The sequence below is a fragment of the Erinaceus europaeus genome, chromosome 5, assembly GCF_950295315.1.
Source record: "Erinaceus europaeus chromosome 5, mEriEur2.1, whole genome shotgun sequence".
NCBI classification, from domain to species: domain Eukaryota; kingdom Metazoa; phylum Chordata; class Mammalia; order Eulipotyphla; family Erinaceidae; genus Erinaceus; species Erinaceus europaeus.
In genome coordinates this window covers 82263350-82280963 of record NC_080166.1, presented here as the reverse complement: position 1 = coordinate 82280963, position 17614 = coordinate 82263350, and the positions used below count along the sequence as shown (strand labels likewise).

The following is a 17614-nucleotide window of genomic DNA, read 5'->3' as shown; positions in this document are numbered from 1 at the left end:
AAGCTTCACAAGAGGTGGAGCAGTGCTGCAGGAATCTCTCACACACAACGTCTCTATTGGGGGAAGAAAAAAAAAACTTAAAGCAAGAAAAGGGGTGATCTAGGAGTTTTGTACCAAAATCATTCAAATATGAGGTATCAGTGTTCAGTGACTAACTACAGAAGCCACAAAAGAAAAAGGAGGAGGAAAGAAAGAAAGAGAAAAAGAAAAAGAAAAAGAAAGGAAGGAAGGGAGGGAGGAGGAAGGAAAGAAAGAGAGAAATAAAGGATGGACAGACAGACAAAACAGGGTAGGGACTTTAAGAAGCAGAAACACTGGGGAGTGTGCACAATTTCCCTGCACTGAAAATATCAGTGAGGAGGCAGAGCTACGAGCAGCAGATCGCTTTCCTCTCCTCTCCTCTCCTCTCCTCTCCTCTCCTCTCCTCTCCTCTCCTCTCCTCTCCTCTCCTCTCCTCTCCTCTCCTCTCCTCTCCTCTCCTCTCCTCTCCTGGATCAACTAGGAATACCAAAGGAGACCACCCGGACCGAAACAAGACAGGACTAGAATGACCAAAGGAACCCACTAAATCACCCGTGAGTACAAACACGCGTGGCTGGTGACAGAGAGGAGAGAGGGGCCTAAGGAGAGATTAAGTGACTGCTAACAGTTCAACAGTTTATCAGTGGAGACACCACCTCCAGTCTGCTCCATCAACAAGGGGAGAGCTGAAGGGAGGAGAGGACTCCCCAGAGACTCACCAAGTACAACTCTGAGTCTCCATTGCTACTACCCTCAGAATCTGGAGCAGCAACAGGGAGGGACACCAGGGGACAGAGATCTAACCGGGAAACTCAGGAGAAGACCTATACCTCGGTGGCATAGCTGAGGGGCTGTGAAAGTCTCTTTGCATAGCCACTGGATTATCTCTGCCACACCCTGCTTTATCTCTTGGTCAGGAGTCAGTGATTAAGCTAAGAAGCCTATTGATATTTTAAAAGCCCTCAGGCTCCCATAGCCTACAGGGAAGAAAAAAGAAAAAAAAAAGAGGCTTTTACACCACTGAGCTCCAACTCAGGGATTGAAAAAACTGTTAACTTCCACCACGGTAAAACCTTTAATTAAATTACTTAGACACAAGTCAATCCAGGCAATAGTGATCAATAATTTGAAAAGTACTGATAAAGGGAACTCATAAAATAATATATAAAATGGTTAAAACAACAAGAAAAAATATTGGAGACTCGAACCAGGACAAGAGTCCAGCTGAAAGTCCTCCAGAGGGTGAAGCACAAAACAACGAGTTCAACATCCAAACATTAGCTAAGGAAATAATAACAGGAGTGAGTAAAGAATTTGAAAAAATTGTAATCAGAAATGCAGGAACAACAAATGAGAATATGGAAGAAAATTCTAATTATCTCATGGTTATTAGAGAACTGAAAGCTGAAATCGCTGAGCTAAGAAGGCAACTAGCTGAACAAGCTAAAACAGTATCAGAGCAGGGCAACAAAATAGATGAACTCCAGAAAGCAGTAGAGGGCAGAGAGAATAGAATCTATGAGGCTGAAGACAGAATTGGCAAGAATGAGGATGAATTAGAGACAACTAAAAAAGAAGTAAGAGATCTCAAAAAGAGATTAAGAGATGCTGAAAACAACAGAGTCCTATGGGATGACTTCAAAAGAAACAATATACGCATTATTGGCTTACCAGAGGAAGAAAGAGAAGGAGAGGAAGAAAGCATTCTCCAGGCCATAATAGCTGAAAATTTCTCTAGTCTAGACAACACCAAAGACATAAAGATTCAAGAAGCCCAGAGGGTCCCAAACAGAATTAACCCAGACCTAAAGACACCAAGACATGTCATACTTAGAATGGAAAGGAATAAGGATAAAGAAAGGATCCTCAAGGCTGCAAGAGAAAAACAAAGAGTCACCTACAAAGGAAAACCCATAAGATTAGCAGCAGACTTCTCCATACAAACACTACAGGCCAGAAGAGAATGGCAAGATATCTATCGAGTGCTCAATGAGAAAGGCTTTCAGCCAAGAATACTATATCCTGCTAGACTGTCATTCAGACTAGATGGAAGCATCAAAACCTTCTCAGACAAGCAACAGTTGAAGGAAGCAACCATCACCAAGCCTGCCCTGAAAGAAGTTCTGAAAGGTCTCCTATAAACAACCAGACCACCACAAATAGGACATATATCAAAACACTCTAAAACTCTTCAAGAATGGCGTTAAAATATTTTCAATCTTTGATATCAATAAATGTCAATGACCTGAATTCACCTATTAAAAGACACAGAGTAGGAAGATGGATCAGAAAATACAACCCAACAATATGTTGTCTACAGGAAACTCACCTAATGCAACAAGACAAACACAGACTTAAAGTGAAAGGATGGAAAACTATCATACAAGACAATGGCCCACAAAAAAGGGCAGGAACAGCTATTCTCATATCTGACATGATAGACTTTAAAATAGATAAGATTAAAAAAGATAGGAATGGACACTACTTAATGCTCAGAGGATCAGTCAATCAAGAGGACTTAATAATTATTAATATCTATGCACCCAATGAGAAGCCATCTAAATACATCAAACTTCTACTGAAAGAGCTACAGCAATGTATTAACAGTAACACAATCATAGTAGGGGACTTCAACACCCCACTATCTCAACTTGACAGATCATCCAGGAAGAAAATCAGTAAAGACATAAGGGAGCTAAATGAACAGATAGATAAACTAGAACTATTGGACATTTTCAGAGTCATTCATCCCAAGAAACCAGAGTACACATTTTACTCAAATCCACATGGATCATTCTCAAGGAAAGATCATATGTTAGGTCACAAAGACAGCATCAGCCAATTCAAGAGCACTGAAATCATCCCAAGCATCTTCTCAGACCACAGTGGAATTAAACTAACACTTAACAATCAACAAAAGATTAGTAACAGTCCCAAAATGTGGAAGCTCAACAGTACACTTCTTAACAACTTCTGGGTCAAAGAGGAAATCAAGGAAGAAATCAAAATGTTTCGAGAGTTCAATGAAAATGAAGACACAAGCTATCAAAATATTTGGGACACAGCTAAAGCAGTCCTAAGAGGGAAGTTCATAGCTATACACATACACATTAGGAAACAAGAAAAGGCACAAATAAACAGCCTGATTGCACATCTTAAAGACCTAGAAGAAGAACAACAAAGGAATCCTAAAGCAACGAGAAGGACAGAAATCACTAAAGTTAGGGCAGAAATAAATAACACTGAGAATAGGAAAACCATACAAAAGATCAATGAAAGTAAATGTTGGTTCTTAGAAAGAGTAAACAGAATCGACAAGCCTTTAGCCAGACTCACAAAACAAAAAAGGGAGAAGACCCAAATAAATCGGATAGTAAATAAAAGAGGAGATATCACAACAGACACTGCAGAAATTCAACATATCATGCGAGGCTTCTATGAACAACTATATGCCACCAAGCTAGAGAACCTGGAAGAAATGAATGATTTCCTAGATACCTACCAACTTCCAAAACTAAGTAAAGAGGAAGTGGATAACATGAACAGGCCCATCACAGCTAATGAAATTGAAACAGTTATCAAAAATCTTCCCAAAAATAAAAGTCCTGGACCAGATGGTTTTACAAATGAATTCTACAAAACTTTCAAAGAAGAACTAATACCTCTACTTTTAAAAGTCTTCTAGAAGATTGAAGACACTGGAATACTCCCTGCCAGCTTCTATGAAGCCAACATCACCCTGATACCAAACGCAGACAGGGACACAACCAAAAAAGAAAACTACAGACCAATATCTCTGATGAACATAGATATTGAACAAAAATATTGAACAAAATTCTAGCCAACCGGATACAGCAGTATATCAAAAAGATTGTCCATCATGACCAAGTGGGGTTTATCCCAGGCATGCAAGGTGGGTTTAATATACGTAAATCAATGAATGTGATTCACCACATCAACAAAAGCAAGACCAAAGACCACATGGTCATATCAATAGATGCAGAGAAAGCCTTTGACAAAATACAACATCCCTTTATGATCAAAACACTACAAAAAATGGGAATAGATGGAAAATTCCTGAAGATAGTGGAGTCTATATATAGCAAACCTACAGCCAACATCATACTCAATGGTGAAAAACTGGAAGCATTTCCCCTCAGATCAGGTACTAGACAGGGCTGCCCACTATCACCATTACTATTCAACATAGTGTTGGAAGTTCTTGCCATAGCAATCAGGCAGGAGCAAGGAATTAAAGGCATACAGATTGGAAGAGAAGAAGTCAAACTCTCCTTATTTGCAGATGACATGATAGTATACATGGAAAAACCTAAGGAATCCAGCAAGAAGCTGTTGGAAATCATCAGGCAATACAGTAAGGTATCAGGCTACAAAATTAACATTCAAAAGTCAGTGGCATTCCTCTATGCAAACACTAAGGAGAAATTTGAAATCCAGAACTCAGTTCCTTTTTCTATAGCAACAAAAACAATAAAATATCTAGGAGTAAACCTAACCAAAGAAGTGAAAGACTTGTATACTGAAAATTATGAGTCACTACTCAAAGAAATTGAAAAAGACACAAAGAAGTGGAAAGATATTCCATGTTCATGGGTTGGAAGAATTAACATCATCAAAATGAATATATTACCCAGAGCCATCTACAAATTTAATGCTATCCCCATCAAGATCCCAAGCACATTTTTTAGGAGAATAGAAAAAATGCTACAAATGTTTATCTGGAACCAGAAAAGACCTAGAATTGCCAAAACAATCTTGAGAAAAAAGAACAGAACCGGAGGCATCACACTCCCAGATCTCAAACTGTATTATAGGGCCATTGTCATCAAAACTGCTTGGTACTGGAACATGAACAGACACACTGACCAGTGGAATAGAACTGAGAGCCCAGAAATGAGGCCCCACACCTATGGACATCTAATCTTTGACAATGGGGCCCAGACTATTACATGGGGAAAGCAGAGTCTCTTCAACAAATGGTGTTGGAAACAATGGGTTGAAACATGCAGAAGAATGAAACTGAATCACTGTATCTCACCAAATACAAAAGTAAATTCCAAGTGGATCAAGGACTTGGATGTTAGACCAGAAACTATCAGACACTTAGAGGAAAATATTGGCAGAAATTTTTTCCGCATAAATTTTAAAGACATTTTCAATGAAACGAATCCAATTACAAGGAAGACTAAGGCAAGTATAAACCTATGGGACTACATCAAATTAAAAAGCTTCTTCACAGCAAAAGAAACCACTACCCAAACCAAGAGACCCCTCACAGAATGGGAGAAGATCTTTACATGCCATACATCAGATAAGAGTTTAATAACCAACATATATAAAGAGCTTGCCAGACTCAACAACAAGACAACAAATAACCCCATCCAAAAATGCGGGGAGTACTTGGACAGAATATTCACCACAGAAGAGATCCAAAAGGCCGAGAAACACATGAAAAAATGCTCCAAGTCTCTGATTGTCAGAGAAATGCAAATCAAGACAACAGTGAGATATCACTTCACTCCTGTGAGAATGTCATACATCAGAAAAGGTAACAGCAGCAAATGCTGGAGAGGATGTGGGGTCAAAGGAACCCTCCTGCACTGCTGGTGGGAATGTCAATTGGTCCAACCTCTGTGGAGAACAGTCTGGAGAACTCTCAGAAGGCTAGAAATGGACCTACCCTATGACCCTGCAATTCCCCTCCTGGGGATATATCCTAAGGAACCCAACACATCCATCCAAAAAGGTCTGTGTACACATATGTTCTTGGCAGCACAATTTGTAATAGCCAAAACCTGGAAGCAACCCAGGTGTCCAACAACAGATGAGTGGCTGAGCAAGTTGTGGTGTATATACACAATGGAATACTACTCAGCTGTAAAAAATGGTGACTTCACCGTTTTCAGCCAATCTTGGATGGACCTTGAAAAAATCATGTTGAGTGAAATAAGTCAGAAACTGAAGGATGAATATGGAATGATCTCACTCTCAGGCCGAAGTTGAAAAACAAGACCAGAAAAGAAAACACAAGTTGAACCTGAAATGCAATTGGAGTATTACACCAAAGTAAAAGACTCTAGGGTGGTTGGGTAGGTGGGGAGAATACAGGTCCATGAAAGATGATGAATGACATAGTGAGGGGTTGTATTGTTAAATGGGAATCTGGGGAATGTTATGCATGTACAAACTATTGTATTTACTGTTGAATGTAAAGCATTAATTCCCCAATAAAGAAATAAATTATTTAAAAAAAAATGAACTGAAAAAAAAAAAGAAAGAAAATATCATTGAATGTAACACAGAAGTCGTTGAGTACTATGTCTTTCCATTACAGCCAAGTGACTTTCACAGTAGACAATCTGCGAGCAGGACGAGGGAGGCCTACACTTGGAAATAAAAAGATGCTGTGGGGAGAGGCTGATGTGTGATTCTTCTTAGGGGAGAGGACTGCTGTACTCTGGGCAAGATTGAGTGGGCCAGTTATAGAGGGGGAGCGACAAGAGGAAATGCACATAATGACTTCTGGTTTTGTCTTTACCAATACTGCCATTGTGCTCTGCCAATTACTAGAGCAGTGAATGGAAGTCACACTTGGAGAAAATAAGCCAAAAAAGGGGGGAGAAAAAAAAACTATCTTTGCATTGCTAAAGTGACAGCAAGCCATTTGCAGCAGGGGGCAAAGAAATCAGTAAATCGAGGTGAGTCTGGGCATTTAGGTCTGGCACAGTAATATGGAACATGAGTCAGAACAGCACTGCTTTGCATCCCCCTTTCCAAATGAGTCTATGACATCTATTTACTAAGGGCATTCTGCACAAGGCAGGATCTTGTGTGCTTAATTTTCTTTAAACAAGACATTAATAAAATCACAGCAGCATCTAATAAGAGCTCTAATTCCATGAGGGCAGGAACTATGGTTAATCTTTAAGAAGTCTAATTTAGTAAAAGTGTTTAGTCCCCCTTTTGGTAGGACCAACCAACTGAATATTCCTTCCCCTCATCTCGATGGAACTAGAAGGCAGCATGTTAAATGAGATAAGCCAAAAAGAGAAGAACAAATACTGGATGATTTCACACATAAGTGAAACTTATGAAGAAACAGGAACAGGAGAGGAAAATACAAAGTGAAACTTGGACTGGGTTTGGCGTGTTACACCAGAGCAAAAGTACTCTGGGAGAAGGATGGGAAGAAAGTGCTTGGAGAGGGCTTTGGCGTCCTGGTCTGTGATGGTGGAAAAGTCCTGAAGTTAGGCTTGGAGTGTGTTGTTTTCGACAGGCTGGCTTCATGGGCGGGTAACAGACGACCCGGGACTCATGGCTGAGTTGTACGCAGTATCTCTTTATTCATGCAGGACCCAGCGCAATCTATACCAAGCTAAGCTAAACTCTAAAACTAAAAACTACAATCTTGTCCTTATAAATATACTAGCCCAGTAGGGTGGGAACAGGATGCAACGCGGAGAGGGTGGAGAGAAAAGTGACTGGTGAAAATCAGGGTATGACAAGGAGAGGGGGCGGAGCAGGTGAGAATTCTACCACTAAACCACCAATACCCTGGAGGGAAGGTGGTGCTTGTTAACAGAGGTTACGTAAATAGAATGAAGTGGTTATGTAAATAGAATAGTGTTAAGCAGGGGGGATTAAACTAATGAAACAGAAGGGGTTTTTAGAAGCATACCAACAGGAGTGTGTTGGAGACATCCATCACAGGGAAATGAGAAATGGTACCCTACCTGTGTGTCAACATCTATAATGTAGTTAATTAATGTCACCCCATAAAATGATGAAAAAGAAGGGAGGATATATGAAGGCTCCAAAATGAAATGGGAACCAGATCAGTCAATCTACCGGTAAGTGTTCAGTAAAACTCCATTTCCAGAGTAACTGACTCGCAGCAGAAACTGACAGCAAGGAAAGGGAGCAACAAACTCAAGGAGAGTTTCAGAAACACGGTGCTATTTTACTGGAGGATGAGCTCCCCTGTGCAATTCCAAGTAGTAAGAAGGAGGCATCTACAGAGAGGATAAGCCCATTCCCCAGGCAACCAGAACTCTGAGCGCACTGTCACTCTTTGCAGAACCTGTGCCAGATCTCAGGCAAGATGATGAGTCACTAAGGCAAGGATTCATTGTAAAACAAGACTCCCTCCATTTTGTAAAAACTCTCTAGCGGGCTGGGCCAGAGCAGATCCAGCAGTACTACTCACAAATTCTGGAGTGTATATATCCTGCTGATTTTCCAGTGCGCTGAAACTGGAGGCAGCTGTCTGCTCAAGGTTTTCCAACTCTAAAAAAATAAAAGAATGAATGAATAAATAAATGGAGTACAAACTTTCATTGGTTCACATTTCTTATTGCTCCTGAATCAGCAATATATTTATTTATTTATTTTCCTTTTTGTTGCCCTTGTTTTATTATTGTAGTTATTATTGTTGTCGTCGTTGCTGGATAGGACAGAGAGAAATGGAGAGAGGAGAAGACAGAGAGGGGGAGAGAAAGACAGACACCTGCAGACCTGCTTCACCACCTGTGAAGCGACTCCCCTGCAGGTGGGGAGCCGGGGGCTTGAACCGGGATCCTTATGCAGGTCCTTGTGCTTTGCGCCACATGCACCGCCCAACTCCTGAATCAGCAATATAAAAGGCCATTAGTGACATAGTTTTAAAGTGTTTTGAACTAAGTCTAGAAATCCAGTGTGTATGTTTTGCTCAGCACAGCTCAGTGTGGATCAGTCACATTTCTTTTAACAGCTATACTTAACATCGGGGCGCCACTCAGATGTGTTAGAATACTTTCAGTGAATAGGGACCATCAAAATCTTCAGCAGTACTCCCATCTATTGAGCAGTGTTCGGCTTGCCCCCATTAGATCTTCAAAATGCTCCTGGCAAGATTTACCTGGGAAAATCATTTCGCCTCGACATGGAATAATATATCAACTTAATGTTATAAAACTCCAGCTTGAGAATACTTGGCCTATTAATGTTGGCTTTTCTATTACACCTCAGGGAAGTTAGCGTGTCATTCAAGGGCAGTCATTTATTGTTTTAAAGTCTGCTGATGAGCAGTGTCTGGTCAAAATATACTGGAATGCAAACAATTTTCTAGCAGTTAGATTGGGGGAGGGGATTAGCTAAAGAGTTCTTTTAATAGTATGTTTACCCTGAGACTATTATTTGAACATGTATGCAATATAAAAGGCCATTAGTGAAATAGTTTTAAAGTGTTTTGAACTAAGTCTAGAAACCCAGTGTGTATGTTTTGCTCAGCACAGCTCAGTGTGGATTAGTTACATTTCTTTTGTACTTTATCATTTTATTGGAGGGGGGTTAATAGTCTACAGTACAGCTGGAGCAATATGGATATGATTTCTCATCTCCCCATGGTAGGTATCTGAAAAACACTCTCACCTCACCTCCAACTTAAGTCCAAAATTCCAACAATCACTTGTAACTTGTGGTTGTGTACTGGACTAAACAGCACTGAGTAGAGATGTGAATTGAGAAGTTCACCAGCATAACAGAGGTGATTACAGAGCTGGAGACACTGAGAGAGCATTACATTGAAATTTGGTTTAGAACAACCAGAGTAAAAAAAAAAAAAAAAAAAGGCTTTAAAAATGAGGAGGAAAGAAATGGAATACTGATGAAATGTTGGTGTTTATCTAACAATCTGAGGTATGCAGGGACATATTCTTAAATGATTTTAAGTGGGGCTGGGGGTTAATGTAGACAACTTTTCTGCCTGAGGCTCTGAGGTCACAGATTGAATCCCCAGCACTACCATAAGCTAGAACTAAGCAGTGCTCTGGTTTCAGTCTCTCTCTCTCTCTCTTTAAAATGAAATAACTAAGTATTCAGGAATAAGCTTAAATAAAAGTTATAAGCTTTAATAAATTTAAATAAATCTCATTTATGTGTTTTGGGACAGAGACAGAGAAATTGAGAAGAGAGATAAAGAGACATCTACAGTACCATTTCACTGCCTGTGAAGCTTCTCCCCTGTGGGTGGGGACTGGGAGCTTGAACCTGAGTCCTTAAGCACAGTAACATGTGTGCTCTACCCAGTGTGCCACTGCCTGACCCCAATAAATCTCATTTATCAAATAGTTCATCTTCTTAACTAATTAAGAACAGGAAAAAGACACATTCAGAAATCAGATTGAAAAAAGCATAAGGATCATAACACCGCCATGTGTTTCTCCCTAATACCAATAAGCAATGGACTCAGTTCTTACACACATACCTGGGAGCACCCCCAGACTGAAGGTTCAATCTTGTCAGGTTGTCCTTATTTCAGATGCCAATTGCAGGTCCACATGCCACCTGTACTTCTGACTGACTGACAATAAGTACATTGACTTAGCAGCTTATTTTACATAAACACACAAACTCTCTCTCTCCATATGTACATGAAATGAAAAAATCGACAGGCTCCTGGAGGACGCCCACTTCTACATTCCAGCATCCCAGTCGTGGGCTCTGAGTGGCGGGCTCTGACAGTAGCTAACCTGCTCTCACCTTTATTGTCAGCACCTTGATGGATTTTGTTTCTAATCAATCAGCTTGTGCCGCCCCCAGTTTGAAACTGAAAAGCTGGGTGTTATGATACAAGCCTGTGTGGTCTGGTAGGAATCGGCCTATAACCCATTAACGTAAAATAAACCTAACTGTGGCCTCAGGTCTCGTTCTTTGGTTACTTTTGGTTACAGAATTTTTTTATAGAATATATATTGACTATAGAGACAGAAGTCAAGGGGAGAAGAGAGAGGGGAAAAGAGAGGCACTTGCAACACTGTTTCACCATTTCTGAAGCTTAGCTTGCCTACAGGTGGGGACTGGGTCCTTATGCACTGCAGTGTGTTTGCTCAACTCGGTGTTCCAGTGCCCAGCCAACCAGTTAGCAGCTTATTACAAAGGGTATTATGAAGAGTACAAATGGTGCAAGGATCCCGGCTCCCCACCTGCAGGGGGTCGCTTCACAAGCAGTGAGGCAAGTCTGCAGGTGTCTATTTTTCTCTTCCCCTCCCACTCTGTTTTCCTTTCCTCTCTCTATTTCTCTCTATCCTATCCAACAACAGGAGCAGCAGCAGCAAAAACAATACCAATGGAAAAAAGATGGCCATCAGGAGCAGTGGCACTGGGCCCCATTAATAACCCTGGAGGCAAAAAAAAAAATGTACAAATGAAGAGCTACATGGGTGGGGCACAGAACTTCCATCTCCTCTGCAAACCCTTACCCTCTCACTCTACTGGGTTTTTAAAGGATATATATAGGATATAATAGAGAGGCACAAAAAGAGCGAAAGAGATCACAGCAACACAGCTACCTCCAGTGTGGTGGGGTTGGGCTTGAACCTGGGTAGCACAAATGGCAAAGCAGTATGCTATCTAGGTGTACTATTTCACTGGCCCTAAAGGAGCTTTCATGACATAGCCATGAGTGATTAAATAACTAGCCATTGAGCCAACCTCCTGGGAAGGCAGAATGGTAGAAATGGAAGTCCCAACACTAAACACAAGTTGAGTACCCTTGGCATCTGACTCCACCTGGTCACCTAGGGGCTTTCCAAAATTCCTCAACAACAACAACAAAGATAACTTTATGGTTCTTATAGATAAGCAAATTCTGAGAATTTTTGGAGGAGCTCAGTGCCAAGAATGAAGGTCAAATGTTAAAAACAAATAACAATATACCAGCTATTAGTGGGATTCAGCTGGATCCTAACTTGGAAAAACTGGTATTCACAAAGGACAAAGTTATGGGGCGGGTGTGTGTGTGTGTGTGTGTGTGTGTGTGTGTGTGTGTGTGTGTAGATAACATAATGGTTATGCAAAGAGACTCTTGTGCCTGAGGCTCCAAAGTCCCAGGTTCACCATCTAAACCAGAGCTGGGCAGTGCACTGGTAAATAAGAGACAAAAAAAAAAAAATGGACAAATTTATCAAAACTGGGAGAGCTAAGTATGGAGTGGGCATTAAACCTGATTACATACTTTTAGTCATATGAAGTATGAAGCTATCTTGACTTTGTGGGGAATTTTTAAAAATGCCTAAGTTTTGTTTCTTTTTCAATCCATTAGAGAATTTTGTGATGGACAAGGCTAGATTCTTATCTATCCAGAAAATTCCCTTCAATGACAGAAATCTAGGCATGCTAGGTTATTGTTTGAAAAAACTAAATCATCAAATATCATTAAATCAAATTTAGCAATCAAATAATTAGGATTGGCTCATTATTGTGGAACATGCCACAACCTGGATAAGATTTTAGCTTCCCAAAGAATCCAGGAGACACAAATCACATGGAACTCATATCACTGTACACCTGTGAACTGAAAGAAAGTACCAGTAGAAATGGGTGTACAAACAAGTGACTAACTCTTCAAAGAAAAGTCAATTTAAATAACTTGAGTTCATCAGAGAACCCCTGTGTGCCAGTCACAGCAGTAACAACAACACGAGGTGAGCAGCAGCTTCCAGAAGCTGCCACAAGAGCTGAAATTCAGGTGCTTGCCTCAGAGAACTCTGTAAAAGCAAACAGCAACTGCTGCACACTGGTTATGCTAACGTCAGAGAAAGATAACCATGTTCTTACCGACCACCTTTAAAACTTGTTAAATCTAGCAAGCATCCCAGTTCAAGTCCCTGGCTCCCCACCTGCAAGGGAGTCATTTCACAGGCGGTGAAGCAGCTCTGCAGGTGTTTGTCTTTCTCTCCCGCTCTGTCTTCCGCTCCTCTCTCCATTTCTCTCTGTCCTATCCAACAATGAGGACATCAATAACAACAACAACAATAAAACAACAAGGGCAACAAAAGGGAATAAATAAAGAAATATATTTTTAAAACTTGTTAAATTGTGTTTATATGTCAGGCTACGAGGGCATCTTTTAAATTGGTGTTCTGCGGTTTGTACATTAGGGAAAAAAGCTCTGGCTTTAAGCATTAAGACAGCTACTGAATGGGGCTGGGTGGTGGTGCGCCTGGTTAAGCACATGTGTTACACTGCTCAAGGACCTGGGTTCGAGCTCCTGGTCCCCACCTACAGGGGAAAAGCTTCATGAGTGGTGAAGTAGGGCTACAGGTGCCTCTCTGTCTCTCCCTCTTTATCATCCCCTTCCCTCTTGATTTCTGACTGTTTCTATCCAATAAATAAATAAAGAAAGAAAATTTAAAAAATTTAAGATAGCTACTGAAAGCATCCTACCTGGGCCATTTATGATCCCTTGCTCTCTGGTGGAACCACAATAGCGCTTTTTCTTTGTAATGTACATCTGCTAGAATGATGGCTTTCACATGTTACCTGGACTCTTTAAATAGGCACTAAATTTATTATGTATCTGGGATCAACAGCTAGACAGAGCTTCTACTGTTGTACTTTTTAATAAGTGGACAAGATAAAAGATGCATTTGCCTAAAAACACAGTGGAGAAATGAGATATATTAGCCAGATGTTCTATCAAGCCAGGCATGTATGCAGAGTCAAAAGGATCTGTGACATTCTGCTGGAAATGAACAATAGTAGGTTTGGTGGTTAATGTCAACTTAAAGGAGAAACTGCAGATTGGGCTGAATAAACTCAGAATGACTTCACTGAAACATCATCTAGAGCTCATGAAATAGCTCCCTTGGACAGTACACTGCTCATTTGTGTGCACGACCCAGGTTTGAGCTTGGCCCCCACCACAATGAGAGAGGCTTCAGCACTGTACTCTAACTTTATCACTGCTGGCCATCTCTATCTATGGGAAAAAAAAAAAAAAAAGGAAGGCAGGAGAAAGGAAATAAGGGAAGGAGGAAGGGACTTGTAGGTAGAACAAATCTACAGTAATCGCATGTAATACTAAGAGGAAAATGATTTCTGATGCCAGAGTGTTAATTATACTTCCACTAATGAGGGGGTGGGGTCAAGACTTGCTCGATATACTAATTTCTGGTAACTTTACACAGCTGAAAAAGTTCATTTCTTAACAAAAACATTGTCAAAACTGGATGGCACTTTGGCTTTTTTTTTTTTTCACCGAAATGGAGCAGAATGGGGAAAATATTCTAAACAAGACAATAATGTTAATTTTATATAAATCTTTTAAAACGTAAAATCCTGAAACAAAGTTTAAGTATTGTGACTATACCTTGCTTTCTACAAGATAACTACTTCTTTGAATGATGTCATCATTAACTTATTTAACTCCAGCACTTGGAATGTGAAAAATACTTGGGAACACAGGTATGCTGATCAAAAAAAACCCCTAGACAATGAACTGAAAGCTAGCCATCCTGATACAATAATACCATTGGTCTTGGCATGTCAATGGAATTTTGTATCAAAGTACAATGAAAATGTACTTGAAAGTCAGGTTCAACAAAGGTTCACTGCCTACTTTATATTTTGCAGAGTCATTGTGTTGAGATCACAGAAATGCCAAGAAGAGCCAGACAAGGTTTTCCCTTCTTGAAGAAAAGGAATTCTTGAAGGAAAAGAATCTGAGATGTGATGAATGCTAACTTTAGACTAATTAGTAAGTGGTAGGGTCCACAGACTTCTACACATATGTCAGTTGGTTTGCTCTAGCTAAAATCAAATAGTCAGGAGCTAGGTGGTGGCATAGTACACAAGGACCTAGGTTCAAGATCCCATCCCCACCAGCAATGGGAAAGTTTCACAAGTGATGAAGCAGTGCTGCAGGTGTCTCTTCCTCTCTTTCTCTCTCTCTCTCTCTCTCTCTTTTTAGTGACTTAATATTGATTTACAAAGTTACATGTCAACAGGGAAATACTTCCACACCGTTCCTATCACCAGAGTTCTGAATCCCCAACCCCACTATTGCAAACACCGTGGTTCTCCCAAGGTTGCAGAGACATGGGCCTCTCTCAACTTCTCTATCAAATAAATACATATCTTTTTAAAAAAAAATCAAATAATCAAGCATTTAAGTGAAAGACACCCATGAAATAGCTACTTTTACCAGACTTAATAATTAATCATATACCAATTAATTAAAGAAATGAAGATAATTTAGAAAGAAATCCAAATTTTCTCTTGAACATTTACCAATGGCAATCAGAGTAGTTCACCAGGAGGGCACTTGCGCCACATTAAGAGTGGCACGGTACTTGACACAGCACTGGTGCTGTAGTCTGTCAGTAAATCTCTCTCTAGCTTTGTCTCCTCTCTCCCTGAATGAAAAAGTACCCTGCAGCAATGAAATCACACAGCCTCCGATTCCACAAGCACAAAATGAAAAATGCAATGTTTATCAACATAGGACTGGAGAGAACTCACCAGGTTAACGTGCAGGAGAGAACTCACCAGGTTAACGTGCATTGCCAAAGCATGGTTCAGATTCGAACCACATGCCTACGTGGGAGTGGCACAGTGCCCAGGGAAGCTCCAATGTGTTGGTGTCTCTTTCCCTAGGTCTCTTTCCTTTCTCTGAGTAAAAAAGCCAGCCTGGGAGTGATGAAATCACACATGTGAGAGGCGGGTCCCAGCTCCACCAAAAAAAAAAAAAAAAAAAAAAAGTACCAATGTAATGAGTATTGAGCTGTCAGTGGCACTAGTTTTGACTTATCAGAAGTACAAAATTAAAGTTTCAGGGCCAAGCCGTGGGTCACCTGATTAAGTGCACACACTACAAGTGTGCAAAAACCCAGGGTCAAGCCCCTGGTCCCCCCACCTGCAGGGGGAAAATCTCATGAGTGAAGCAAGGCTGCAGGTGAGGTGTCTCTCTGTCTCTTTCCCTCTATCTTCCCCTCTCAATTTCTCTCTGTCTCTATCCAACAATAAATATAAATATCAAAACAAAGATGCGGGTTAAAAAAAAAAGAAAAAGGAAAATTTCAGTGGAAATATCTAGAGGTCTAATCACATTAATGGGCTAACAAAAGTGCAGTGGAAACCTCACCAATACTTGTAGCTCATATAATTGGTTGTCTATCAATTAGAAATAGACTAAGAGCAGCCAGGAAGGTGGCACTGAGACGGAGCACAGGGATTTGCAAGCTCAAGGTTCTGAGTTCACTTCCCAGAACTGCGTATGCCCCAGTGATGCTCTGGTTCATTCTCTCTCTCTTGCATAAAAGTAAATCTTTAGGGTCAGGGTCAGGGAGATAGCACTGCCTAATAGAGCATCAACTAGCATGCTTAGCACTTCAGAAATCCCAAGTTCAGTCCCCAGAGCTGAGCAGTGCTCTGGTGTGTGTCTCTCTCTTATAAGTATCTTTTTTTTTGGGGGGGGGGGAAGTGGGTAGAATAATAACTACTTATTATTATTATAATAATAATAATAATAAGGAATTATTCTGATACAGTCTCCGCCCCCAGGTTTTACCACACCGCGAAATCCTAGCAGTGCTGCCTTCAACCAGTCCTGGCCCCACACGTCACCCTTGGTTGTCGCCCAATAAAAAGCCCCCTCACCCCCCCCCCAGGGGCTCTCAGCGCCCCCTCTCACAGATCTCTCTCGCTTCTCTCGCCCTGTGGTCAGGTAGTGGGGACGGCCACTGTCGGCTGACTCCACGAGGCCTGAGCCACGCCCCCCATCCTATAATAAAGATTTGTGTTCCCCCTTGCTCCGGACTTCCCCTCTCTTCTCTGCCGTGCAGCCCGACACCTGACCACAACAACAACTTATCTTGATGGCAAAACAGAGAAATGATTTCCATATCAAAGCTTATTGAAATTTACTTACAGTGGCTAATAAAATACATTATTGGGCCAGGAGATACCCATTATCTTACCCTGTAGAACATACACTTCACTAGGTGTGAGGCCAAGGGCTTGAACCCAGGTTCAAGAAACCTGGATAGGAACATCCAGTATGGTACCAAGGGAAGCTCCATGAATTTGGAGCTGAGCTGTGGTATCTCCCCTGCTCTCTCTAAAATTCAAAGGAGAAAAGAAACAGTGAAACCTCACATGCTCAAGGTTCTGGCACAAAAACAAATACAAAAAAGAAAGAAAGAAAGAAAGAAAGAAAGAAAGAAAGAAAGAAAGAAAGAAAGAAAGAAAGAAAGAAAAGAAAAGAAAAGAAAAGAAAAGAAAAGAAAAGAAAAGAAAAGAAAAGAAAAGAAAAGAAAAGAAAAGAAAAGAAAAGAAAAAGCCACCTATAGTTTTTTAACTTGGGCTGTTATTCACCAAGGATCACAAAACTAGCTCTGGAAAATTCATGGCTAAAAACTACAGTGTGTCGTAAATAGAGTCCTAGCAATAAAAGCAATCAGAATAAAACATCCTCAATTTATCAAGCTCAGATGGCAAGTGACCAGGTCCAAATGTATCTATGGTGGTGACTGGCTGTCACTGACATGATCATAGATATATTGAACATATGAGAGACAGCAGCTATCAGGAAGGGCGGCTGGTGCAAAGTGCACTGGGCATGGACAAAGGAGATTATCTGGGTTCAAGTCCTGATTCTGTGATTCAACTGCATGATCTTAGGTAATAATTTATTCTCAGTTTATCTAGATGATGCTGGTAGTGAAAGTACTTTCCTTGGTTATCTCACAGTGTTTTTTTAAAGGAATACAATAATCACCGTAAAGCATGTTGTAAAAAAATAAAGAACTATATA

At 40.6% G+C, this 17614-nt stretch overlaps 1 protein-coding gene across 5 annotated transcripts in view; it reads right to left on the bottom strand.

The window, feature by feature from the left end:
* The window catches only part of ANO6 (anoctamin 6), a 217735-nt gene that overhangs the window by 121403 nt on the left and 78718 nt on the right, over nt 1-17614 (bottom strand). For 4 of the 5 annotated variants that reach the window (XM_060191443.1, XM_060191444.1, XM_060191445.1 and 1 more), the window contains one exon: nt 8249-8328. The exons of the other annotated variant lie outside the window; for it this stretch is intronic. In XM_060191443.1, the coding sequence (XP_060047426.1) occupies nt 8249-8328 (80 nt within the window). The remainder of the gene's footprint in view (nt 1-8248; nt 8329-17614) is intronic. 5 annotated transcript variants of the gene reach the window in all.